This window comes from Aulonocara sp. 'chitande type north' Nkhata Bay, linkage group LG18 (assembly GCF_057382095.1).
Source record: "Aulonocara sp. 'chitande type north' Nkhata Bay isolate Kocher_YH1m ecotype deep benthic linkage group LG18, A_spYH_male_GT1.1, whole genome shotgun sequence".
NCBI lineage: Eukaryota > Metazoa > Chordata > Actinopteri > Cichliformes > Cichlidae > Aulonocara > Aulonocara sp. 'chitande type north' Nkhata Bay.
In genome coordinates, this window is record NC_141361.1 from 10,662,011 (window position 1) to 10,688,516 (window position 26,506).

At 38.5% G+C, this 26,506-nt stretch overlaps 3 protein-coding genes across 10 annotated transcripts in view; 2 read left to right on the forward strand and 1 right to left on the reverse strand.

The window, feature by feature from the left end:
* Positions 1 to 1,405: 1,405 nt before the first annotated feature.
* LOC147308046 (ferric reductase 1-like) lies at positions 1,406 to 5,841 on the forward strand. The gene is made up of 7 exons (XM_086271612.1): positions 1,406 to 1,464; positions 2,051 to 2,150; positions 3,215 to 3,421; positions 4,096 to 4,206; positions 4,434 to 4,575; positions 4,724 to 4,870; positions 5,394 to 5,841. The coding sequence occupies exons 2-7, from the start codon at positions 2,052 to 2,054 to the stop codon at positions 5,444 to 5,446; spliced, it is 759 nt and encodes a 252-aa protein (XP_086127738.1). The 5' UTR covers positions 1,406 to 1,464; position 2,051; the 3' UTR covers positions 5,447 to 5,841.
* A 1,362-nt stretch (positions 5,842 to 7,203) lies between these two features.
* hnrnpca (heterogeneous nuclear ribonucleoprotein C a) lies at positions 7,204 to 17,663 on the reverse strand. 8 transcript variants are annotated; one of them, XM_086271546.1, is made up of 10 exons: positions 17,459 to 17,663; positions 14,513 to 14,621; positions 12,726 to 12,994; positions 11,325 to 11,397; positions 11,075 to 11,131; positions 10,953 to 10,982; positions 10,656 to 10,825; positions 10,052 to 10,165; positions 9,603 to 9,766; positions 7,204 to 7,828 (listed from the first exon to the last, which is right to left on the reverse strand). In XM_086271546.1, the coding sequence occupies exons 2-10, from the start codon at positions 14,515 to 14,517 to the stop codon at positions 7,724 to 7,726; spliced, it is 987 nt and encodes a 328-aa protein (XP_086127672.1). In that variant the 5' UTR covers positions 14,518 to 14,621; positions 17,459 to 17,663; the 3' UTR covers positions 7,204 to 7,723. The 8 variants fall into 8 exon arrangements, with proteins under 8 accessions (XP_086127672.1, XP_086127673.1, XP_086127668.1 ...); XM_086271547.1 differs by having other exon boundaries at positions 9,603 to 9,769; positions 11,075 to 11,128; positions 17,459 to 17,661; XM_086271542.1 differs by having other exon boundaries at positions 9,603 to 9,769; positions 17,459 to 17,659.
* Positions 17,664 to 22,887: 5,224 nt separating this feature from the next.
* glis1a (GLIS family zinc finger 1a) overlaps positions 22,888 to 26,506 on the forward strand; it is a 67,791-nt gene continuing 64,172 nt past the window's right edge. Inside the window, exon 1 of the mRNA XM_086271123.1 lies at positions 22,888 to 23,123. The gene's annotated coding sequence lies outside the window, so the exon portion shown is untranslated. The remainder of the gene's footprint in view (positions 23,124 to 26,506) is intronic.

A 26,506-nucleotide genomic window follows, 5' to 3' on the forward strand; every position in this document is an offset into this window, starting at 1 on the left:
CAGGATGTTATATGATGATCAAATTTGGTCTATGAAACCTTTCAAAATCCAACTCACTAAGCTTTTCACAGGGGAAAAGTTTGTGACATGGACAAAATCATATGAAGACCAATGAACTGTAGTAAAAATGGAATTTCTCTAGGATGAGAAAAGTAAGAAAGCTCATATGAAATGATGTCCTATGTAAGATCATATGGACTGGTACTAATTCTAGATCTTGGACTTTTGTCAAATTTACTTTTTTAATTTTTCTCCTTCTTTTAAAAGTCACACTAAGCAGGATGAAATCATCCTAATGGTAAACAGACTCATTCTTACACTTTGCTACTCTCCCAGACCACTCAAAGCACTTTCTACAACATGCCACCTTCACTTTCTTCTATGCTTTGTAAGTGCTTGCTACCTCACATTCACACGATGGATGCATCAGAGAGCAATTTGGGATTAGTTTCTTGTCCAAGGATATTTGGCATGTAAACTCAGGGATCAAACCAACAACCTTCCAATCAGTAGATGACCTCCCCTCCCTCCTGAGCTACACCCCATGTGACGTAATGACACACAAAGACTTCCAGAAACGAAAAGGAAATTCCTTGAAAAGGAAATAAAGAACACAAAAATCCAAAAAGTGTAACTAAGCTGACAGGAAGGTCAGATCACGATGCAACTGTGGTTACGCCACAACATTCTTTATAAAGGTACCAAATAATCTGGGTGTTTGACATCGTCTCTAACTCCTTAAAAGGGAATTGTTGTTTTCTTTGGGGGGAAATGTTCCTTTACAGTGCAAGTGAATGCTCAATATTCCACTTCTCAGAATAAAGCCCTATAAAGTTCATTCTCGGTGTTTACGTGTATTTGCTGTGCGTCATTGACTTTACTGGCAGTCAATGACACTGGCAGTAAAAACCACTTTGAATCTGCTTTGTTTGAAAACCCATACACTAAGAAAGGAAATGCAAAATGATGTTTTACATATTTATGAAGTTGCTTATCTAAGCCCAATTTATATTACATTGTTATTTTAAGGAGAATCCAGTGTGAGAACAATCATACAAACAGTCATACAATGATTGCGATTAATTAATTAATATTTGACTTTTATTTATATTTAATTTAGCTCAGCCAAACTATCTTCTCATGCGTGTTTTCTTTATTTCACAGTGTATTTAGTGATGAGCAGTAAACTTTGAACCAAAGTAACCTTGTGAGTCAACTCCTAACAGAAAATCGTAAAAGAAGAAAAAACCAAGGACATTAGCAAGGCTTGCTCTACAGAAACTGCTTTAGTAATGCAAACAACTAACCCACACCCAGGCAGGTACACAGGTGTATTCTTATCAAGCCCCGCCCCTTATTTAACAAAAAGCTACTTCCACATTGCTCCATCACCAGAACTGCGGATCATCCCACAGAGAGCAGAAAACAATCCTTCAACGCAGCATTTAAACTTCACAGCATCGAGTAAGTCTCTCCAAACTTTATTTAATTACATTTTAGATTTGGATTCTCCTGGATGCCTGCTTCTATTTCATTTGTTGTCATTATCCTTTAAAGCATAATCAGGTTAATTATGAGAATTCTAGAAATACTATTTAGATAATCTGACAATCGATTTTTAGTTACACAAAGAAAAAACAAACCCTGGAAAAGAAAAGGAACGATGCTCTGTTTTTAAATGAATAATTATTCTGTCAATATTCCAGTCTGGATAAACCATAATGTGTTTTATTACCTTTTAAATGACTGACTGTACTTAGTACATTTGTGTATAAATGTGTTTTCAGCCTTGTGGACATGGCTTAAATTATTATTTTTTCTTTTCAATTCATTTTTTTTTTACAATCTTTTTACTTAACTGTATTTTAGAACAAAATATTTTATTATAAGTGCATTTTTTACACACAAATTTCAAATTTACAAGTTGTTATAATAAAACTGAGGTAGAATGTAAAGGAGCTTAGTTTGTTCTGGAAAAAAAAGAGTCTGCAATCTCATTCTTATCTGCTCTTCTCTTATTTGCTCTCTCACTGTTTGCTTTCCTGGAAAGAATGGAGCGAGGCCTGAGCCTGCTGATTGCCGCAGTGATGCTTTTTGTGGCTCCGGGGGTCCAAGCAGCAGACAGTTTCACATTTGCCATTAATGCAACGGTTGGTTTATATTTAACTTTGCCAGCACAATACGACTGTGACCATGGTGATTTACACGGATGGAGTGCATTTGTTAAGCATACACTTTTACATATTTAGGAGCTGAAATGAGTTTTACTGTACGAAATAGTGTCAGAATTTACTGCTAATTTTGTCTTTTTAAGTTAAGCATCTACAGCGTGAAATAGAACAGCGCATGGTTAGCTTGGTTAAACTTTTATTTATATTTATACATTCTGAGAATTATTATTATCATGGGAGAAGAAAAAAAATGCTAGTGGGTCTAAAAAGCAGGGGGAGTGCCTTGAGCATTTATCCATAATAATAGCCAGCAGGAGGAGAAGTGAAGAAGTCTAATTATATAAAAGTCTATGGAAAAATGTCTCCCCATCGATGAACTCAGTAAGCGCGTTTCTTTTGAGTTCACGATCTCAGATCAGAATCAGAATCAGAATCAGAATACTTTATTGATCCCTGGGGGAAATTTTTTTTTGTTACAGTGCTCCATTTTAAACCAACATTAAGACAAGACAGACAATACGCTAACTAAGAATAGTACAATATATACATATATATACATACATACATACATAAGTCACTTATAAATAAATAGTTGGAAAATGCTAACTATTTATGTTATCTAAGTTATGACTAATTTAATACATAATGAGGTCAGATCTACATTAGAGTAAAAGAGCAGGTTACAGATTGTGTAATGGCGGTTGCAAAAATGTTCAGAATGAGGCTCCAACATGGGAGACAAGAATCGAGATGGGTGTGGTGGCTACTGCCATCTTTTACATACAGTCTAACAGTCACATATGGCTAAACAGTGGCTTTTATAAATCATATAATTAATGGGATTTGTGTGATTTATACATTTCTAATTTTTTTTAAGGTAGAGTTTCATTTCCCATAAAGCCTTTAGTAACCTAATGTTAACTAATAGCAGCTGTTCCCAGTTCATGAGCTGGGATGCTATTATTCGTCAAAGTGTTGACACAGAAGTTGAAGCTGCTAAGCTGTTTTGTGACTTGGATTATGCTCGTGTGTCTCTCTACTAGGTAAACATTACAAAGACAGGTTGCGGGATTAGTAAGCTGTGCATACAGACCCCAGACAACTGTGACCCTGCTGGGAACAGCAGCTGTTTCTTTGGATCAGTGGCTGCAGGCAACACTACAGCTCCTAACGGCACCGAGCTGATGTTCCAGCTCAGTGGGAACTCCACTGGGTACATCGCACTGGGGCTCACCGCCAATGCAACCCAGGTACCACAGCACACAAAACCAGAGCGATGATTAAGTTTAACCTAAACCAAAATGTTAACCCAAAACAATTATTTACTGAAGAGTTATACTTATTTACATGTTACCTTTTCAATAATTATAACTGATTTCCTATGTTATCAATTTCTTTTTTAAATTAATTTCATTCAACTACTTTTCCATTACCTAGCCATTAATCCTCTGACAGGAAATGTTTACTCACTGTCAGAGAATTAATGAAATATTTGACATTGGTACATAATGAAAAAAAACCTTAAATAATTGGGTTGTGTTTGGAAATGGGCATTGGTTTCCATTAGTAAATATCTTTAAAATATATCATGTTCTAAATATAGATTTAATAATAACCGAGAGAGGTTTATTTAATGAAAGCCACCACCTTGCTTAGTCAAATATTCACACCAGGATGTGAAACCTTCACACCAAACTAAATGTAAATACTGCTGTTAAGGTACAAGTGATAAGGCCAAGTTAAGGATAAGGCACCTAGGAAATACTATACCAAGGTTAATCAATTACATCTGTGTTTCTATAAGGTCACACAGACCTGCTTATGTGTTTATGTCTTTATTGGTCCAGGCCAAAGTAATGAGTTAAAAGTGAGTCCAGTGAGTTAAGGAAGTATATAACCCTTAAAACTGCTTGCTCTTTTTCAGGGTACCACTGCGCTTTACATCTGTGCTCAGAACAGCTCTAACAATGCTTCATTCGTCTTTGCGGCTCGGCAGAGAAACAACATCAACAACACACTCTCTACATTTGATTCGGTGAGGCTGTAACTACTTTTAAAACGTATCCAGATAAACATTACCAAACAAGCTGAAACAGTTGAACGGTTGACAGATGATCAGAACACATTCCTAAAAGCTGCTAACCTAAAAATTATTTAATGCATACTCTGTAATTCAGTCATCAAAGCCCTAAAAAAAACACAACAAAAAGTGGGTTTTTTAAAATGTAATACTTTACCTGATGGTCAAATTGTTTTTATCAGACTGTGACAAAGATACGAGGCCAGGTAGTCAATGGAAAGATCCAGTGTGAGTTCAGTGTCCCCAATTCGAATGCCACCAACACCAGGAGCGCTGATTCTACCACTTATGTTGTCATCCTTGGGTCTGGACCATTGACTGGAAGTAAGTCCAGTGAAAGCAGCCTTCAACTGTAACTTGTTGTCTACTCTTATCAACATAAATACACACGTTAGATGCTACATTATTTGTGAAGCTGTAAATGAAGGTTAAATTGAATCCTCATCACTATTTTCAATGTTTTATACTTCAGGCAATTTTGGGGCCTTCACAGCTAGCAAAACCACCAATCCTCTGAACCTCGCCAACCCAAGCGCCAATGTTGCAAACGCCACCAACGCCACCACCGCATCACCTTCTACGACAAAAAATTCAGCCAGTGGCGCTCTTCACAGTCATGGTAAACACCACACTCACATTTTATTCTCAGACTGTAGATTTAGGGCTCAATGTGATGAAGATTCACAGTTCACAATACCCAGTTCTGAAGCTTTAGTTACTAAATATTGTTTAATAAATTAGTTCATTCTACTATGAAACATTTTAGAGTTATAAGTAAAAGATAGTGGTGAAGAAAAAAAATTAGTTTTCCAAGTAAGTAATGTATAATTTACCATAGATTAAGGGGACAATGAAAACTATGTATAAATCAGCTACATTTAGAAACTGCTGGAGCCATTATTGGACTTCTGGCCCTTTTAATGGAGCAAATGCATGACAATAAATTTGCTATACAACAGAAAGAGCAGGGATAATATGTCATTTTAGCCCATATTGTCCTGGCTGAATTTTTCTTTAGCAATGACTATGATGCATAATTACACTTTGCACCATGTGGTATTAAAGATATCTTAACTTTAACCAGCAGAAACCCTGACGGATGTTTTCTGAATAATTGCTTTTTTGTCTTTTCTCCCTGCCAGCTTTGACACTCCTGCTAACTGTCCTCATGCTGTTCGTCCTGAAGACAGCCTGAAAGAGTGCAGAGAGGAAGAACCTGTGACCCGGTGAAGATGACTGGTTTGCAAAGCCAGAAAATCTGAGTGTCAAGCTATTTATGACGTGTTTACTGAACTAATAGTGAAATGTTTTATGTTTCCTTTGCACTTTTTGTATCTATTGAATTTGAAGATGTTATGTTGTTCAGTTTCAAAGTAATTGTGTGGATTTAGTCACCAAATATATATATATATATATTATTTTTTATATTCATGCATGTGACTTACATACACACACCTACAAGTAAGCATACTTAGACAAATGGCAAGATGGTTTTGTTTAACAGATATATGTACTGATTGTAGATTATCTTTTAAAAGATAAACTTACTGAAACTGAAGCTAATTATAATAAAGTTAAACTATGGTCTTATCTCATGAGCTGCATCTCTGGACACGGTACAGTGAAATCAACAAATCCTATCCCCTAAGATACAGTGTGACAATCTTTCCTGGTGGTGATGAGGGTGTGACTGATGTCTAAATGAACCTCATCTGGTTAAATCGAGAGACACACGGTACTGAATCTCTCAAAACTGATCACTGCAATGTCATCTCGTTTCCCTCTCACCGCCCTGTTTTGGCTGTGAGAAACATCGGGTACATCCCCATTTTGTTACTTGTATGTTCAGTGCATACAAGTAACCTTCTGCACAAGCTGACTAACAGCTGTTTATGATTGTTCGTGGGAATCTCAGTGCATTCATGATATACAGCATGATGATATAACTGCATAACACACTGATCTCATAAGAGAAAAGATGATTTGTGCAACCTGTAGCTGCTAGCTAATTTATATCTGCAGTGCCTTAAATAAGCTATAAGATATAAATAAACAATCAAATACAAATGCACTCTGTGTTGTGAAGGATGTCCAAATTCCCTAAAATGCATCTTGAGACAGCAGGTTTGCCATTGCATCCTTTGCTGAAGTCACTTCGGTAACCATGACGAGAGTGGCGCACTGCTTATGACATCATGGCAACTTCATTTGATTTGCACACTTAAGCGCTTATGGTCATCTGACAGAAACCATAAAATACCTTAGTTGGCTAGAACAAAGCAGCTGTTGTGCTACGTGTCACAGTAACAGATGCTCATTGCACAATTTAATAGGCACACCTTGTGTTGTATTTCATTGGAACTACTTTTGCTTGTGGGCTTGCTCCGAGTCTTTGTGGCACAAATTGAGTATCACACTGGAAACATTTGAATACTGTGAACTTGAGCACTTGATCTCATCTCATTCTTTGTTACACACACATTATCCTGCCGGAAAAATCACATTCTGACCCTATAGTCAGAATGTAGCAGCCCAAACCAAAACTGGCAATGTTTCCCCCCCATCTCTTGTTGTCCAGTTTTCTCAGATCAGTTTTTAATCATAGCCTCAGTTTCCAGGAGTTGCACATGATTTGTTCTTCTGCAGCATGCCTGCTTCAACTTATTGTGCATTCAGAGAGCTAAAAAACTGTATAACCTTTTTCCAATCCCCCACACTCACACTGATGCTTTAACTATGGTTTTCAACTTCATGTTTTTCTACTTTAGTTCCCTCTTCCCTTTGAAAATGTGCTGAAAATGCTTCTGACTACACCAGGAAACCCTGGGTTACTTACTGAAGTGATAACCATGTAAATGGAATTCATGACATCTGAATTAAGTGAAGCCAGATAAGGAACATCTCTGTAGTGTCAATACAAAAGATCCATGTCGAGCCAAACAAAACACAAAAGCAAATTCAATATTTTATTGCAATTTATTCCTTTACAGTTTAACTGAATAGTATAAAAACTGACAGTAACATACAGACAGACAAGGCCAAACTAATTCACTGATGAGAAAAACAAAACACACTGAAGCTAAAAACGTTGTTTTTGTTTTTTAAACAGAAATTTTCGCCCTCACATTAAGACATGTCCGTCGAGCTGTCGTCTCTGAGAACATCACCAGTCCACACTCGTGCCTTCTCTTGAAGACAAGTAACGACGCTGTAAAAAAAACAAAAAAAACAAACCCAAACCTACAACTAGTTCCTGTAAATAGGGGGTACCGGATGACGGGCAAGATACGCAAACAAAAATCTCCTTTAGGGACATTATGACAGAGTGTGTGCACCATGCTTATGTGTGTGTTTATGTGCGTGTGTGTACGTTTTGTTTTTTTTCCTATATCTACAATATTAGAGTTAAAATAGGAGTCCGATGTCCTTCTGGAAGCTGCGACTACACCGCATGCGGGGCTGTCATCTGTGCCTACGAGTCTTCGTCTCCATTCACGCTGTCACCATCATCGTCTGCTTCCACGTGCTCGCCTTCCTCCTCTTCCTCTTCCTCCTCATCCCTCTCTTGACTTTTCACCTGCAGACAATTTAATAAGTGATGAAAAAAGAAATCGTATTCGGATATTTCAAAAAACTCATTTAAATAAACTTTTGTATGTGGCACTAGGTGACAGTTGTTTCATAAATTACTATTTTTGTTATAACTTGTAGTGAGAAAAAGAAAAATCTTATTGATCGGGATCATTTTAGAAATGTTGAAAACTTCTGGCTGAAACGGAAACAGTAGGCACAATACAATAAATGATTGACATTTTCTTAATATTTCTTTTTAAGAGCAGTATATATTGTAGCAGTCGCTAATATTGAGAGAGTCTGAAGGCTCAGTCATCCAGGTCATCGTAGTCTAAGGAGCTTGGAAAGAAAAGTGACTGGACTTAAGTTGCTTGAAGACATTTTGCCTCTCATCTGAGAAGCGTCTTCAGTTCTAGGGTTGAATGGTGGATCTGGGACACTCCACTATTTGACCCTAGAACTGAAGACGCTTCTCGGATGAGAGGCAAAATGTCTTCAAGCAACTTAAGTCCAGTCACTTTTCTTTCCAAGCTCCTTAGAATATTAAGAGAGATTTAAAACTTGGTACTTGGTTTTTCTAAGCTTCCATTTGAGAGATACTTAGGCATGATGGCACATATAACCATTAACTCGGAGGGCGAAGGGGACAGACTTGAGTTGGATCAAGTGAGCACTCACTGTAGCTTAGCGGACTTAAATCACATGAATTCCAGTTTTAAGGTAATGAGGAATGAATGAATAAAACCCGATGCCATAAAATTTCTCAGAAAATGACTTCACATGTCAGCAGTTTGAGAAAATCTGAGACATGAAGTTCTTTCTTCTTACAAATAAAATTTGCTGTCGGCTCTGATGGAGGCAGACGCATCTCTTCCTGCTTGGCTTCTTATGCCCTTGTGTAATCTTGTCTAACTTTATCCCAGAGAGTCTCTCAGTCTTGTTCTCTAAAACCTAAAGAATATGGATTTGATCCACTGGCCCCTGAACGCAAGCCTGGGTTAAGGAGAGCCCATATGTCCTGGAGGGACCTGCTGGATACACGCTGGATGGGTGCTAGAAGTGGCGCGTCGTGTGCCTGGGATTCCCGGGACTGTCAATCGAGGACATAGAAGATTTCTACCTATTCAGAACCATAATAACAGGGTTCTTGCCGATCGGAGCTGGCTTATCGAAGACTGAAGAAAGCGGTTAGAGCCGTTCAAAACCCCACAAGGCTGGCTGCTATGATCGAAGCGATGGGGCGGGCTGTGAGTACTCAGACTGTTGTTATTGAACGCCACATGGATAAGATCTTGGAGAAGCTTAGCGGGAAATTGACAGACCTGGTGACCAGTGAAGGACATTTAGACTGGCTGTAGCATTGGAGGCAGCTCGTTCGCACTAAACCAAAATTTCTCTCATTTGGCTCCCCATGTCGCTAAAAGGCCCATCAGGCCGGCTGGCTGAAAACAACAAAATCTTCTCCCTGATAATCAGACTGTTGTGGGTCTCTGCGCACATATCCTTCCAAGGCCACCTGCGTAGGCTGCGGACTGCTGACTTTCGCTTAACTGGTTGAAAGGACACCGGATACACACACGCATGTACACTGACACAGATACGCACTCAGCCACCCTCACCCATCCCAAACGTGTCTGATGCTTGATACCACACGATGCACATGGCAGGTCTGTCCAGTGCTGGATTTGAAATTTGAATTTGAATTTGAATAAAAAGTCCCCCTAAAAAACCCATATTCATTTATTCCTTTCCCTCTGAATACCATTTGCAAACCTCACCTCCTCTTCCTCCAGCAGGTCTCCCTCCTCTTCCTCGTCGTCCTCTTCTTCATCAGAGTCATTCATATCCTGGTTGTCCCTCTCCCTCTTCAAACTGTCATCCTTCTTGTTGCTTGGGTGTGGAGGTGAAGTCACCTCTCCTGGCTCTGGTTTCATACTCTTACCTTCTGCCAAACACAAAGGTACATTCATGACCCGTTATCTGTTCTATTAAATGAACTTAAAGGCTACTCTGGGAAAAAATATAATAAAAGCTAGAAATCTTTAGAGGCTGTTATAGTTCATTTTCAACAAAAGCAGCTGTATTACAGCTGTGAGAAAAGAATGTGTGAGATCATTCTGTACTGTAGGTTTTCATTTACAGGCCATCTGGTTAAACACGGAGGCATTTATTGCTGAGTTTTACCTCACTCAGCACTCCCCATTAAAACATGCCGTGTCCCTCCTACCTGACTTCTTGCTATGGTCCCTCTCCATACGCTCCAGGCTCTCCAGGAGGTCATCCACTTTGCTTTTGATCTGCGTCAACTCTCTCTTGATTGTCTGTAGCTCATCCACTTTCACTGTGGAATGGGGGTGGGGAGTTAGAAAGCCTTATTCTACAACGAGGGTACATTTTGACAGTTGCCCCCCGTATCAAAGGACGTGTATAAGGTTACTGAAAGATTATTATTTGGCCCAATGTTTAAAGTAATTAGGAAAATGTACAACACAGTGGGTTTGGTTTGTATTGCCAGCAATAAGTCTGATAAGCCAGATGCTAATTAAATGTATTTAGACCTTTGTAAGTGGCCGATATTGCTGCCGGTACTTATGGTTGTGCTGGTGCATCATGTGTTAGTTATTGTGTGGCCATACAGTCACTGCCCAGTCTGTAGGCCTGACTGAATAACCCTCTGTAAATCTTTACAAAAGCAGATTTATGCAGGATGTTGATGATGATAACAGCACCAACAACAACAGTTTGGTATTCAGTGAAACTGATCGAATTTAGGATAATATACTGTTGTGCTGAAGTTCCAGACAGCTGCATGGACCAGGTAGCCGACTCACTTGTTCTGGATGAGGAAGTCCTTTGACTGCTCTTGGATGAAGAGGAAAAGCTGCTTTTGGTCCGCCGGCTGCTTCCTCCACTAAGGCTGACCCGCGGGCGTTTCGACGGGATCACAGCCCGTGACAATGGGGGAGGAGGAGCAGGGACACGGGACGGGTACGAGTACATTCTGTTATCAAACAAGAGGTTTTACATTTTTTTTAAAAATGAATAAACATACTCTGTGCTGAATGTGAGAACAGAGCAGTGGTAGAAGTGAAGCATTACTGCTTTTTCTAATCAAATAACATTCATACCCATTTTTGAGTGACATCTTCAAGCATGAACTGCTGAACAAACAACAAAGCATGAACAAACAACAAAGATTGGCACTGTGCGTGAGTGTAAAGCACTCATCCATCGTCAGGGATCTACTCACCTGTCATAATAATCTCTCTGAAAATCATAATCGAGGTCAAAGGAGCTGCTGCTGCTGCTGTGGAAGAACAAAAGAACAGAAAGCTTGTGTTGAAAAATATGAAGACTTGCTGGTATCACTGCATTCTTTCTTTTCTCTAACTACATCAAGTTTTTCCTTTAGTGCCAAATCAAAAGTCACTTATGCCCTCATCAAGAACAGTGATGGGGGCATTTCTGGCTTTCTGTTCAGGTTTGCAGCTGATACTTACCTGTACATGTCTCCAGCGGAGCGTTTGGTGCTTTTTGATCTGTGCGGTTTGGGTTCTCCAGCCAGGTTGATGTCTGCCAGACAGTTACATTATACATTAATGCACAAACCCATTGAGAGGACAAATAACTTGAAACCAATGCTTTAGAAGTTTTTAACAATGCCACGAGTCTCTCTTCAGAAAATAGCAGGTTTGATGAAGGTTAAAATTTTTTTTACTAGAGGTTTGCTGTGAATACACTTTTATTAAATATTATATAAACATTAAATATATTTATAAATATTTTTGTACTGTAGTCAACAATAGTGCTGCTGGCACTACATACTTCCCTGCTTTCTCTTTTACAAATAATAATGGCACACATTTGTGAGTGAGAAGTTTGGTGTTTCTTTTGACAAGTCAAAATGAGTCAAAATTAACACAAAATGGATTTTATGTTACATTTTCCCTCAAATGTACTTCAGGCTTGCTCGTGCCTACGGTTGTTACCACTGAAAACATTTTAAAAGGAGATTAAATGAAGAAATACAATTAGAAACATCAAAGTACTTTACTTGTCTAGTTCCTTCATTTCTTTTCAGAGCAGTGAGACAACGTGTAAAGCAATTACACTCTTGCATCCCTTGAGTATTGTAATCTATCACTATCAGACTTCATTGTTACTGTCACTGAGTGAGTCTTACGAGTCATCTCAGTTTCATTCTCACAGCCAAGGGACCCTCATTAACCTGTATTTCAGCTCATCTTCTCAGGTAGTGAGAAAATGAATTCACATCCACATTTAAGCAGAAATGTTTGAAAATCATTTGTTTAAAATAAGCAAATTATACCTAAACATTCACACTTGTTCACACGAAACAACAAATTGATTACGCAGTGTTGTGGAGCAGCAGAATGACTGGATGCATACCGACGACTAGTCTGAAAGCAAATTGTGATCCAGCTCTCACGCACCAAAGTCTGCACTGCGTGTAGACTTTTTCACTTCTCAGTGAGAAACCTCTTACACCCAGCAGTTAAACTTTTAAACTGGGAAATGTGTGTATATTTTATGGCGGCAGATGGACATATTAAGATTCCTGCCTAACAACATAAGTTTTCTGAGTAAAAACAAATGAGACTAAATCTTAGCTCCTCCCAGGGTCTAACCAGGAAGCCTAACAAGCAAAAGATCCCTGCTTTGATCTCAGGAGACACAAATGTCTTTGAGGTTGCGTCAAGAAGGGTGGGGGAAAAACTTATCACTTATCAGCCCCAGCAAACAAACAGTGACTGTTTAAAGTGGTAACAAACTAAGAAGGTTCAAACAATGAGCTCAGAAGTTCAGTTTATTTTAGTTAAATAAGACTATAATAAAGAGAAAAATCCTTTTAAATGAAAATTCAGAGACTGAGCCCTCACCAAGCACTTGTCCAACAATCATTCTCCCATCCTCCCCGCCAACAGCGGCTCGGGCATTCCTCTCATTGGCGTATTGCACAAAGGCATAGCCCTTGTGGACAGAGCAGCCTACGATCTTGCCGTATTTAGAGAAGATGGCCTCGACATCTGCCTTGGTGACCAGCAGCGTGTTGAGGTTGCCAATAAAGACCCGCGAATTGAGGGAGCGTGGGTCGGTCTTGTTGGTGACGTTGCTGGCGCTCATCAGGCTGGAGGAGGTGGGCGAACGACTGTCAGGAAGACACACAGACACATATGCAGCCGATTTAGTAGCAGGATGAGAAATATCTGACCCTTTGAATGGATCCTGCTTTTGCCGAGTCACAAAGCAAAGTGTCAAGGACTCATCAGGATTTCCTGAGAAATTTAGTTTGGTTACCTGCATTTTTCTAAAAAAATTTTCTTATTCTACAAATTTGAAACTGATTAGATTCCGACCAGCTTCCATGTACTTAATATTTAAAAACTGCATCATTTCCTCTTCATCTAAAAGAAATCCAAACTGATGGAAACAAAGTCAAGCACTAAGACCACGAACCACGTGATTCTTCAACTGTGATTTCCTGGATATAAAACAAATTGTCCTCTTAAGGGCTTTTAGGCATAGCCAAAGACAAATCTTGATCAAAATATCTGGGTTTAATTTATTAACAAACAACATTGTTATCTAATGGCTAGAAAACCCTGTTTTCTGTCAAGTAAGCCAAAATCCACTCTTTGCCTTTAAAGTAAGCAGTATGCCTCCTGCTTAGGTGCCGACTAAAGGCTCATTCTAACTGAGAAGCCTGTTATTTATCACCTAAAATAAATTATAAAGTAAAAAGTTCACAATGGACTAAATCTAACTGTAGCAGACATTTAAATCATTTTCAAAGGAGCATTTGTTTTAGTACTTTTACGTAGTTCTGTCGTATAATTTTCATATAAAAGTTTAAAAGCAAATTGTAAAACATGCAAACAAACATCTGACAACAACAACTGCAAATCTGCATAATCAAATTTAAAAGGACTTTGCTTATCGTTTATCTTGTATGGTTTAATGCAAAATATTTTCACAATAACATTTACATTTAGCAACTAAACTTCCTCTTCACAAAGCTTACAGTCAACACCTCCAACCACACACCCATGACAGAAAGCTAGACCAGTGGGAAGTAGTGACATTTGTTTCATACCAGAAATCTCTAATTCTAATGCCTGAAGTGCTTGGGGCTCTGGGTTGAGTAATAAAACATAATAATCACAAAGACAACAACAACAAAATGACAACTTTGTTCCTTCTTCCTTCTGAATTTTATGGTATGCCTGTCAGTGCTTTCATAATACATTAAATAAGGGGTGTGCGTTTCTTCAGAAAAGTAAAACAAATATTTAACTAAAATGCACGATTTTGAATAAAAGAAACTAGAAAAAAAATAACTATCACTCGCCATTAATATAATTCATTTACCTGTTAATGGAGCCCCAGCTATGCCAGACTCATTTCAATGAACTAATAACCTGCAGTACAGGTGTAGAGCTTTAGCTGTAGATACAAATACAGCTTCTTGTAGCACTGTAATGCTGCCCAATCCTCACTGAATATATGTAATCAACATTTTAAGTAAACTATATAAGCAAGTGTGTGAAGCCCATTGCCCAGTGTGTGTAAAGTCTGGAGAGGGGCAGTAAACATAAAAACAGTTACGTGGCATTAACATTAACCCCCTGGCTGACAGAAGAGGGGGTTTTCATTCATCATCACTCACTCCATTGCGTCTGTGTGCAGGGCTGTCGTCTGCCTGATGTTTGAGACTGTGGGCTGGGTTCAGTTTGGGCTGGTGTCTCGACCTTCACCTTCGCCCCTGGCGACTTATACTGAGGTGACAGAAAACACACCTCGGTCAAGCTGAGCAGGGTTATCTTGTACGAAGCCTTACCTGTTTGGAGTGTGTGCAAGAGTCAGTGATGAGTTAGACAGCTAGCCAGTATGAGACTACAAGTAGAGCCTAATGCATGTATACCTACTGCAATGTCTAAGGCTGGGTGAAGTGTGAGAATACAGAACAGAACCAGACACAAATTGATACCTGGGACTGCAATCAATCGACAGAAAGTGCACTGGCTTAGCCCGCATATGCTTTGCTAGTGTGTGAAGAAATATGGGTGTAGTAGCTTAGACATTTGTTTGCATTTCTAGATGCAACCGAGATGCCAACAAGTTTAGCAAAGCTGGATGAATTTCAAAACACTGTGCTACGTTTGCTTTTATTTTCATTTCCTAGACAAACCACAAATTAATGCTGATTACTGACACATAAAGTTCACAATGACTTAGATGGAACCGCTTGTAAAAACTAGAAGAGCAGGGTATTTACATATCAGTGAAATATTAAAATTTGGAATTTATCTAAGCTAAGGTTATTAGTCCAAATATGGGCAGATCCATTTATTAGTACTCACGGGGGTGCGTATGTGAAGGGACACAATACAAAGGTCAGCCAAAAATATATAGTATATAATCTGTTAAACACAAGTAGTGTTATAATAAAAACTCTGGAACTGGGAATTACATCAGCAGCAGGGGGAAATTAAAGGGAAAATTATATTTAGAGAAGCTTTAAGGGTAACCAGAGATTTCATTATTATTACTAATAATCACCAAATTCAGAGATTATGAAATCAAGAGTGTAAATGTGCTTTTGCCATAACAAAAAGTACTGTGGAAAAGTCTCGAGCCACCCCTGATGTCTTTATATTTTGCCTCCAAGAAGTCTTGACCAATAGTTCCCCAGGATCTCTGAAGGTCTTTCAGAGTTGTTCCCTGGACACTGGCAGCTTTTACACTCATTTCCAGAGGATTTTTTGTATGTTTGTTTGTGTCTTTATGAAACCACTTAACCCAGGCTTATAAATCAAAAGCATAGGAAAGGAACCTAACTCAAGTAACAGAAAACTTAGCAAATCTATGGAAAATGTAAAGGATAATGTAGTTCATTTTGCACCAATCAGGTGATTCCCAAAGAACTATTAAGTGAAAACCTGACCTATCTCCGTATGGTGTGTAGTGCTACAGCAAATGAACAGTATCTGAAAATCATATCCTTAAATTAGATATATATATATATATATATATATATATATATATATATATATATATATATATATATATATATATATATATATATATATATAAAGAGAATCCAGCAAAAACTTGAAACTGGATCTCAGAGGTTATCCATGTAGTGCTCACTGAAACCTTATCAAAAATGGTCTGTGTAAGAAGAGAGAAGCTATGTTTAAGGATGGGAAATGTCTGAGGTTTGCCAAATTACACAAAATCTGGACTGAAAACCAGGGGCAACAGGTCTTCTGAAGTAATTAATCAAAATCTCAAATTTTTGGTTTAAATCTAACCACAAAGGAGGTACAACAGTGCATGGATACAGCCATTTATAAAAACACTGCAGAGGCTCTGGGAATGTCTTAAAGAAGCCCGGAGAACTATTCCTGAAGGCTCCTTAAAAGAAATTCCAAGAAAACTTTCATGAGCGAACTCAGGCCATGTTAAAAGGTAAGGGTGGTCATACCAAACAACTGAAATTTACAAAACGTTTTTGTATTTGTTTTTTTATTTATACACATCATATTTTAATTTATATATTTACACATTTCAATAAATTATTGGCACGAAATAAAGAAATGAGTGGCGGTTTGAGACTTGTGCGCAGTATTGTATAATAGTGATGTTTAAATTTATTTTCCATAAGCTTTGTGTTTTCTCATAAAAAGGGTAAATGGAGTGAATGTGAGGGCGTGGATTGCTTTTGATACACATATACACAACCATAATACTGGTTCAGATGAAATGTTTAATTAATCAAATGTGTATTAGTAACGTTATGTAAAAACTTAAGCCAATGGCACTCCAAACCGTTCAAACTCAAGAAGAAAAATAAAAATAAAAATCACTCTTCATCATGGGAGGGGGAGGGGGAAAAACACGAGGGAAAAAAAAACTACTCCATAGGGGGTAGAAAAAAACCCAAAGCCGAAGCAAAAAAAGCAAAGTCTAGGGATAATCAAAAATTACCTAAACCATCCACAACACACCCGCTTGGACCCCGACAGCGCCTTCAGCAGGCCTCAGAGTGAAACACAGGCCCTGACTGGCCTCCGGGATCAAAGCCGGCTAGCATGGCTAACGTTAGCCAACCAACAATTAAAAAGCATGAAAAAAAAGTATACAGCCATCAGACCAGTTCCTCTTTGTCTTGCAAAAACCAAAACCTGCAAAATTCTGACAAATCTGAAGTCGATAACGTGTAATCAATCATCAGGATGCTGCTGCTGCCGCGGTTATTAACATGCTAATGTTAGCTGGCCAGCTGGCTGAAAAGCGTGCCAAAAACCAGCAAGTCCCGTAAAAGAAAAGTCTTCACAATAAACACTACAAAAAATACAGCTACACAAACTTGCAAAAAAGTGGACGAGACTGTTGCTAAGAGGCATCCAAAGCGTCGTGTTTTCTAAAAACCACAACCAGCGTTTGTGCTCTTTTTTTTTTGGAGGGGATGAGCATCTCCGAGGCCGCTAAGCCAGCTACCTCGCTAGCCAGCACATTACGTCCTGTCCAAAAAGCATCGTAGAAAAAAATCCAAAAAGAAAAGAAAAAGGAAGGAAAAATGAAAAATGTCTGGGAACAAAATACTCACCACGACCTTTACGAACAAAATGTCTTGCTTTCGGTAAAACCTGTCAATTTGTTACTTAGGTTGTCCTTTTGGAGCAGACCCGGTTCAGCCCCCTTAGCTAGCTTTCTTCTAGCCGCCGAGCTAACGCATAGAGGCGGTGGTGGCGCGGTCATTGACGGAGACGCTTGTTTTTTGTTGCGGTGCAATTCGAGGAGGCCGGAATCGGTAACTGGTACATCATTTGAAGCACCCCGCCACTCTCACTCCAACTAAACATATAAAACATACTCACCCTCTTTCTTGGAGAAATCACTACGCACTCTTTTCAGAATAAAATCTCCAAAAACTAGGACTCTTTAAATACGTTTATTTTTCTTTAGTTCTTCCTTTAACAAAACAAACGAAACCCTTTTTGACCCAAAAGAGTAAATTTTTTAAATTCAAAATAACAAAGAAATTTTCTAGTTTTTTTCCTCTAGTTAAAAAATGAATTATTTAAAACGTTTATTTTTATTATGTTAATTTCTCTTTTCACCTTTTTAAAGATTATGTGATAAATTAAATGTATATTTGATAACTTATGGTTAATATATATTTGATAAATATATATTAAACAAGATATTTATGTTAGAACAGTGTTTAGTAACTTTTGCTTATCTTGCTGTGAAAACACATTCAGTGGTTTTTATTTTTAAACATTGGCTAACAATTAGACCAGTATGAATCATCTTTGTAACTGTGATTAACTCTGACTTAATAAAGTTCTTTTCTAATTCAACAGCCTCTCGCATTTGTCTAACGGGCCGTTTACTTACATTTATCTAATAGCAATAGGCCTCTGGTTTATTACCACAGCCGGCCAGGAGATGACAGTGTTGTTATTTATAAAAAGATGAATGTGAGTTTAACAAGTATTTGGCACAGATTAAGAGATTTACCTGTTTAGAGGGTGAACATTTTTTTAATCAGATGAAGGCTCTGCTACCAAGAAGAAAGAATGTACCACAAAGAAGCTCTGCGTACATTTAGATAATTACAGATAAGCTTAGAAAAACACCACAACTGATTATAATTATTGGGATGTTTCAAGAACCGGACAAGCAGGTTGCAACTCTTTAGTTATAAAGTGTAGTACATCTGCTCCTATGTTCTTTTTACTCCTTTCAACCCAGCACATTAAAGTGTAGACATTAAAAACAAAATGTGCTAATTAATAGAGCTTAATAGAAGGTACACAACTAATAAAGTGATGTTAGTTGAAAAGAAAAGGTTTAGGAGATTAGTGAAAAGGCTCTTTTGAACTGACTAATAGGGACTTATTTTTTTAATTAAAAGAAAACACACCCAAATGGAAACGTGGAAGATTAGTTATATTGACCTGACCACTCTTCTTATTTACATATACAAGAGTGAGTGGAGAAAAGCGACAGCTGTGTAGACACGAGGCCTGAAACAAAGAAAGTCAGGTTATACACCAGGTGTGGGCAACTCCAGGCCCCGAGTGCCGGTGTCCCGCAGGATTTAGATCTCACCCTGGGTCAACCCACCTGAATCACATAAGCAGTTCATTACCAGCCTCTAGAGAACGTCAGGACATGTTGAGGGGGGCATTTAGCAGTTTAAATCAGCTGGGTTGGTTCAAGGGCACATCTAAAACCTGCAGGACACCAGCCTTCGAGGTCTGAAGTTGCCCACCGTTGTTACACAGAAAGCTCACTGAGGACACCTAGTGTACAGGTGCTGTGCAACAATTTTTTTCAACGTCTTAACCCTTGTATGGTGTTCGGGTCTGTGAGACCCGTGTTCAGTTTTTTTCAAAAGAAAAATTAAACAATTAATTATTTTTTCACGTGTAAATGTGTTGTGTCTTTCCACTCACTCCACTTGATTATAACTGATTTATTTATAACATTTTATATAAAAGAAAAACGAGAAGCACATTAATTCATAAATGTGATCTAACAAAGGTAAAGGGAAAAAATTAACCATGTTTGCTGTTCATATGTCTTGTAATTGGGATGAAGTAAACACCTGTTGAGTAATTTAACATAAAATTGTTTGATAGTGTTAATTTGGAAAGCCAAAACTCTAGCGGGTCCACCAGACCCATGAACACTGGCTGAGTAACAAAAATACGAACGCCACACAAGGGTTAAACAAAGAAAAAAAGTAGAGGCAAACCGAGGAGGTGTATCAACCAAATCTTTTAGCTTGTATGCTGTTTTTGCTAGACCCTTTTGGCTTGTAAGTCTTGAAAAGGAAGTAACACCTCTTGCTATACCTTGCAAACAGTAAGTGTTTCATATATATATATATATATATATATATATATATATATATATATATATATATATATATATATATATATATATATATATAAAAAAAAAACTTAACATAAAACACTGATGTAGAAGAAACAGGTCCTCAACACAAAGAAAGTCAAGTAATACAGAGAGGAAAGAAAATCGCTGAGGACACGCTCTATAAAATCTATGCATTATGTGTCTCCAGAGGGCTTGAGAGGTGATAGCATATCGGCATATTTTTATAGTAAAAGTGAACCAAATATCTGAAATACCAAAAATGCTGGGATTATTTAATTTATGGGACAGACACTTACCAATTTGAGTTAAATGATGAGCTCTTATTACATTAATTTGATTTTTTTTTAAAGTCATTGCTGGTTGCAGAGTGTCAAAATGCCTGCATATCTTTTTATATTCATCGCAAAATACCAAATATCCCACAATGAAAAAGCCTTGAAAGCATGTGAATTTGAGAACCTACTTAATTCTCCAAGTTGGAACATCAGTCCATCATCTCCAGTGATTTGTTGTTTGCTCTGAGATGAAAATGAGCTGCAGATAAAACACTTGTGTTTTACCCTGAATAAATGCTTTAATTCTCATTTTCAAAAGATTTCTGAATGACTTTAAAGAGAAGGGATGGTAAAAAGAGAGATTAACACCAGCTGCTTTCTGCATCTAGCAGCGAAGCCCCTGTGTCCCAAATTTTCATGGAGAATACGTTCTTTTGTGAATTGTTTTTGCCCATCTGGTTTTGTTTGCAGCTCCATCCCAGAGGACTTGTTTACAGCTCTGTGCATCTTCTCAGAAATCAGAACTCATACTCTGACTTGCAGTTTTACTGTGTGATCATGTACACAGATGAAAGGTTTCTGCTTGTTTGCCTCTTTTGTGTATTTATGAAAGTCTTAAGAGCGTGAGGACGAGACAGATGTTTGACACGCTGTTATGCAGTGTGTCCAAGTATTGACGTGATTGGTACAAATGTTGGAGTAGCAGGGAGTTTACATGTCAGTGCTGGCAGTGATGGGATGGTAATGTGTGCCATCAATTTTCACCCTGGTATAAATCATGCAGACCTGACAGCAACAGAGACACCATATAGGAAACTGTGCGGAGCAGAAACCAGAATATGGTGAAAGTAAGGTCAACACCAAGCACCTCAAACACACTCAACACAATTTATAGGGAAACCACTGGAAATACAAATATCATAAAGTGAAGAGAAGCCATGTGAACTTAATATTAAGTCTCTTTCAGTTATAATATAGGAAAAGTGGTAAACCGTACAGGGAAAAACCGTAATAAAACTTTCTGTTATGCATACTTATAGTTTTACAGATGCATTTGTCTTAAGAGGCTTAAACTATTTAGAGCACATCTGGAGCTGCTTTAGATTTAACGTCCTGCTCTGACCCGTGTGCTGCAGGTGCTAATAATCAATAAACTGATTTACAGTCAACATGCCTTCTATTGACTTTAGCACGAGGATAACATATCAAATAGCCATTCTTCAATGAGAAAGTGGACTTCTATCAGAATCATACAGTGATAAAAACAGTTTGTATGTATGGAAAACATTTTTCCCAGTACTCATTAGCAGTTTAGAGATTTTGCCCTGTGAGGTTGGTTAAAACTACCAAATGTTCCAATTTGATTGAAGTAAGTTTACTATGAATTATACCTAAAGCTTCTTTAATCATAGTAACCATGAAATCTACAGACGTGAAACTAGCCGGCATATGTGTGGTTTACTAAGGTTAAAACTTTCTATTTAAACGATGACTATATATATAAAAAAATGCCTTAAATCTATGTATATTATAGCTAGACTATAGTGATATACATGCCCAAATTATGACTAAAGACTCAATACTTCACACATACAACATATTACATGTAGAAGGTGCAAGCTTCCACCAAGACAGCTCACTCCTGGGCAGTTTTTTATCCTAAAAAAAAGAAATGCTCTCGTATTTTCCTTTTAAAATGTAAAGCCACTGTCCACGAGCAAATATAGGTGAATTTACCTGAAGATAATGTAAACAGGCTACAGCAGTCTGAGAGTGTAGTATAAAACGGTGGTCCTTTTGTTCTTGATCAGCCAAAAGGGACAATTTATTTACAAGAACTCCATCCTTACCACACCAACAAACTCCCAAACCGATTTTACCAATCAGTGTAAAGTTTCTTATCTTATATATCTAAAAACAGGAGCAGATAAAGTAGATCAGTATGGTACAATGATGTAGCCCAAATTTGTCCCACACACAATATAAATTTTATTAATATTATTCTTTTTGAGATTAAAATCTATTTTTGTAGATAAATATCAAAGTGCCATTTCAAGAAAAAAGTTAAAATAATTGTCACCCTTGTTCGAGATTAAACTTGAAATATTATTTCAACTTTTCTTTCAAAAATACTATCCCAAAATAGTACTTCAAGATTTATCTCTATTTTTTCATTTTAGTTTCTAAACCAACAACAATAGAAAAAAAAATTCTAAATAAAAACAACTTTTTTGTTTCTTTTGATGAAAAATAAATGCTTGAATGTTAGATGTTGATATTTTTGAGTGATCATCTCAAAGTTTCAACTCAACAACACAAAAATCCAAGTTCTTTAGAAATACCTAACTTGAAATTCTGACTTACAGAGGGCATGGGGTGGCTGTACATCAGGAGGTAGTGCAGGTCACCTACTGATTGGAAGGTTGGTGGTTTGATCCTTGGCTCCTCTAGTCTGCATGTCAAGCCCAAGTTGCTCTCCGATGCATCCATCGGAGTATGAATGTGTGTGAATGTAGTTAGAAAGCATTAAGTACAGAGAAAGTGCTTGTGTGATTGGGTGAATGTGGCATGTTATATAGAACGCTTTGAGTACTCTGGGAGAGTAGAAAAGCGCTATATAAGAATCAGTCCTTCCATAGCTTCCATACATACTGGCTGCAAGGACAACATAAAATGAAAGCACTTCAACGTTTCTCTGTTTTATTAATATTTTCCCTCTAACTCAGATTGGGGGCCAATCATATTTAGACTCACCACATACCCCCCCTCTGGACACGCCCCTGGTCTAAGTCGTTTTTTTTTAAACTTTTTTTTTTTTTTTTTTACTTCGTTGCTCACTGTTAAGACTCAACGAGCGCTTCATATGCAGCATTATGAAAGAGCTTTAAAAGCAGTAACAGATGCTTACAGATGAACGTATATTAGCTCACGTCGAGGGGAGAGAGTTCGTGCGTGCGCGCGCGGGCAGCTAGGCAGCTGCAGCTCTTGAGCCGACAGCTCTGCAGTGACAGTGGGAAGTACAATCCGCGTGCAGTCAGCGCGAGGCAAAGACCTACTGACAACAAGCTGATGAGGGGACACCACACGGTAAGAACAGCTGGCCTGATGTGACTTTACTGCACTTTTATGAAGTTTTTTTCACGATTTTTTTCATGGAGTTTAACGCGTTAGCACGTTTGAAACAATATGATGTGTTTTCTCCTAACGAAGCCCCCACCACCCAAAAAAAAAAAAAAAAACCCCAGAAAACTAAGAGTTTCTGTAAATGGACTCCAGCTGATGTATGATGGATGCAAATGTACAGTGACCTGTCAGGAGTTTTATGATAAGTGAGGAAAATCATCGCTGGGTGGAAGAAAATAGTTCCACGCTGTCCTCAAGAAATGTTATTATCAGGTCTAATCTTACCTCCGTATCTTGGATTACACAAGAACTTATTCTGATTGTGCAACAAGCATTTGAGTAAGGCAATTAAGAGCTATACACTATAGTGAGCTCATGCCCAAATGGTTCCCTGTGATAGTTTCCCTCCTGTTACTTATGGGACTTTTCCTTTCCACTCCTCTGCAGTCTGCTGATTTATGTAATGTAGCTGGAATGAAAAGTGCTGCGCAGGGGGTGGAAATCTGGCTTACTGAGAGGCAAACCGATGAGGAGGCTTGTTTTAATCATTAGTCTTATGGTGTCACTGACATGCAGCTTGTGCTGGGAATTGATGGTTTTGAGATGTACATTGAGGTGGGGAATCACTGATAATTTGTTAACTTAATTTAATGTTATATATGTGACTCTTAAAGGAGCAATAAACACGATTTTTGGCTTTTTCAGAAACCACTAAGTTACTTTAATATGCTTTTGGGAGGTTGATCAGGTTGTTGGTCAACACCGATGACTCACAGATTATTTCACCAGATGCTCAGATTGTTTGTTCAAGTTCTCACATGGACCATGGTGCTACGAGCGGGAAATCAGCAGCAAGCCAAGGTTTGTTTCTACCTAAAGTATTTGTTTGGCCTGACAGTTGTGCTGTATGTTCGCCTCAACTTCTCACCGGGGAGAGAAAATAACAATAACATTTCAGTTTTAGTGGATTGTTTTACTATTGCCGCTTTCAAAATGTAAACGGCAGATTCAAAATGTGTCATTGGGTTACAGGGCTGGACTGGGACAAAAAATCGGCCCGGGCATTTTGACTAGAGACTGGCCCACCAGGTATTATAGGAAAAACCATAAAGCCTTTGAATGAAAACAAACGCTGTTGTCACAGTGATGTACACTGTCTTGTTGGTATATATGTATCAGTCTAATAAACTTAAACCTACACCATCCTCCCTATTCTGGTATTCTAAACTGTACCCGAAAGTAGACTGCTTGGTCGAGTTAACCTCCTAAACTATCTAGAACACATGGTGAAAACCTGAAATTAAGACAGAGGAGACTAGAGGTGAGACATGATCATTACTTGTCACGGTCCTGGGTCGGGTCGACCCAGCATTTTGAGTTTCTTATGTTTTGGTTTATTTTTGCATTATGGATTGGTTATTCTCTGGTGATACTGTTTTGATTACAATTATATTCTGATTCTTTAGTTATCTGATGATGATGTTGATGACGATGATGATTATGTCTGGTTTAGGTTTTGTTATCTTGCCCTTATGTTTGGTTTAGGTTGCCCGTGCTTAGTCTTCTCTGCCCGTATGTCCCTCTGTTTGTCCATGACGTCATTATGCCTGTTTACGAGTCTGTCTCTGTCTGGCGTGTGCTTCCTGTCTTATTTTGTAGGTCTGTGTCCTTTGTCAGTGCGTTCAGCTTTGTGCTCTCCCTGTCTCGTCAGTGTAATCAACGTCAGCCGTGTCTCCCAGCTGTTTCCTCTTTGCTCCGTTCACCTCTTGTATTTAGTGTCTGTGTCTTCCCCTACTCGGTGTCGCATCGTTAACGTCTGTTCACCCTCACTTGCTGCGTGTTTAGGATTTCCAGTCCTCCTGCATCTCTGTTTAGAGTTTTGTTTGCTTTTGTGAGTTTTATTTTATCTTGATGTTCTGCTCCAACAATAAAGCTGCATTTTCTGTCTAAACCTCGTGTCCTGAGAATCCTGCATTTTGGGTCCACCACTCCTGCCTGCCTGCCACACAGCCGACCATGACATTACTGATTACTGATGACAGATTTAGATATATTTTCATAAACCATTCATTTACCACATCAATAAACAGCATGGCAGGGCAAAATATTTTTTCTAACATGGCAACCTTTAAAAAGTGAAAGGAGATAGAAAGAATACAACTTTCCCCTGCACAGTTACCAGCTGTCAGCTACATATAAAAAGGATCCTGGTGTTATTTGTCTCTCAGAAACAGTTCATAACTTCCCTTCAACTCATTCATGTCACCTAAAAGGTAAACCGGTTTCTCCATCACCTGTTCAGCTCTGATGATTCAGTAAGGACATCTCCTGGTTTCATCTTCATGTTTCCCTCTCACCAGATAACCAAACCGACATCATGACCAGCAGCTTTTACAGCTGTGGCTCCAGCAAACATCAGCTGATACTAGAAATGAATAATAAATAAATTCTAACAACAGCTGATCAAGCTTAAACGTGCTGCTGTTGTTTAGTGCGACATCCGCTGGTTTCTTCTTTCTGGCGCAAAGTGGGCAATAAACAAATGAGAGAAAAGCCGATCAGCTGATCATTGATCAGTTTCATTATTGAAGTAGAAACAGGAGAGGGAGGGGGGAGAATGAGAGAAGAAGAGGCAGCTGTGCAGCAAAGACAGAATAACTCCAGCTTTGTGTCTTTTTCATTGTAGCTGAAGTCCGGGACAAACTGTGTTCCTTTTCACCTCAATACGAAACGCGCAATATTTTCTCTGAATACGAGACGATTCCGTTTTTTACAGGACGGTTGGAAACTCTAATAATTAACCTTATAAATAAAATAAGATAAAACAAGTTCAACATCAATAACATCATAGCACCCGCCCAGCTGTATAGAAACTCCGTCATGCTAGCTAGTACGCCGTACGAGCTATTGTAACTGACTGTGAAAAGTCAGCATAACGAAAATAAACTCCACCTAAACTTGGTTTATATCTGACCCAGATAGACTGCAGGTCATAACTTCTTACCTAAAGTTCAGTTCACCGCCTTGGGTCTCTGCTCCTCCTGCCTTTCCGTCATCCACCTGCCAGCGTGTTGTATCTGCTGGCCTCCACCACTTGCTAATGTTACTGAATCTGTAGAAGCTCCGCAATAGCCACCACCAAACAACTGAGTTATTTTTACACATCTCCCTTCATCTGGCCAATCCGCCACCTTTCAGTGTTTATACCGTTACGGAAAAAAAACGAAAAATCACCATCGGCCCGCCGGGCAAATGCCCGGTATGCCCGATGGCCAGTCCAGCTATGTTGGGTTACAACATGGCTGTAACCCAGTTCCTGAGAAGCCCCCTCTGATCCCCAGTATATA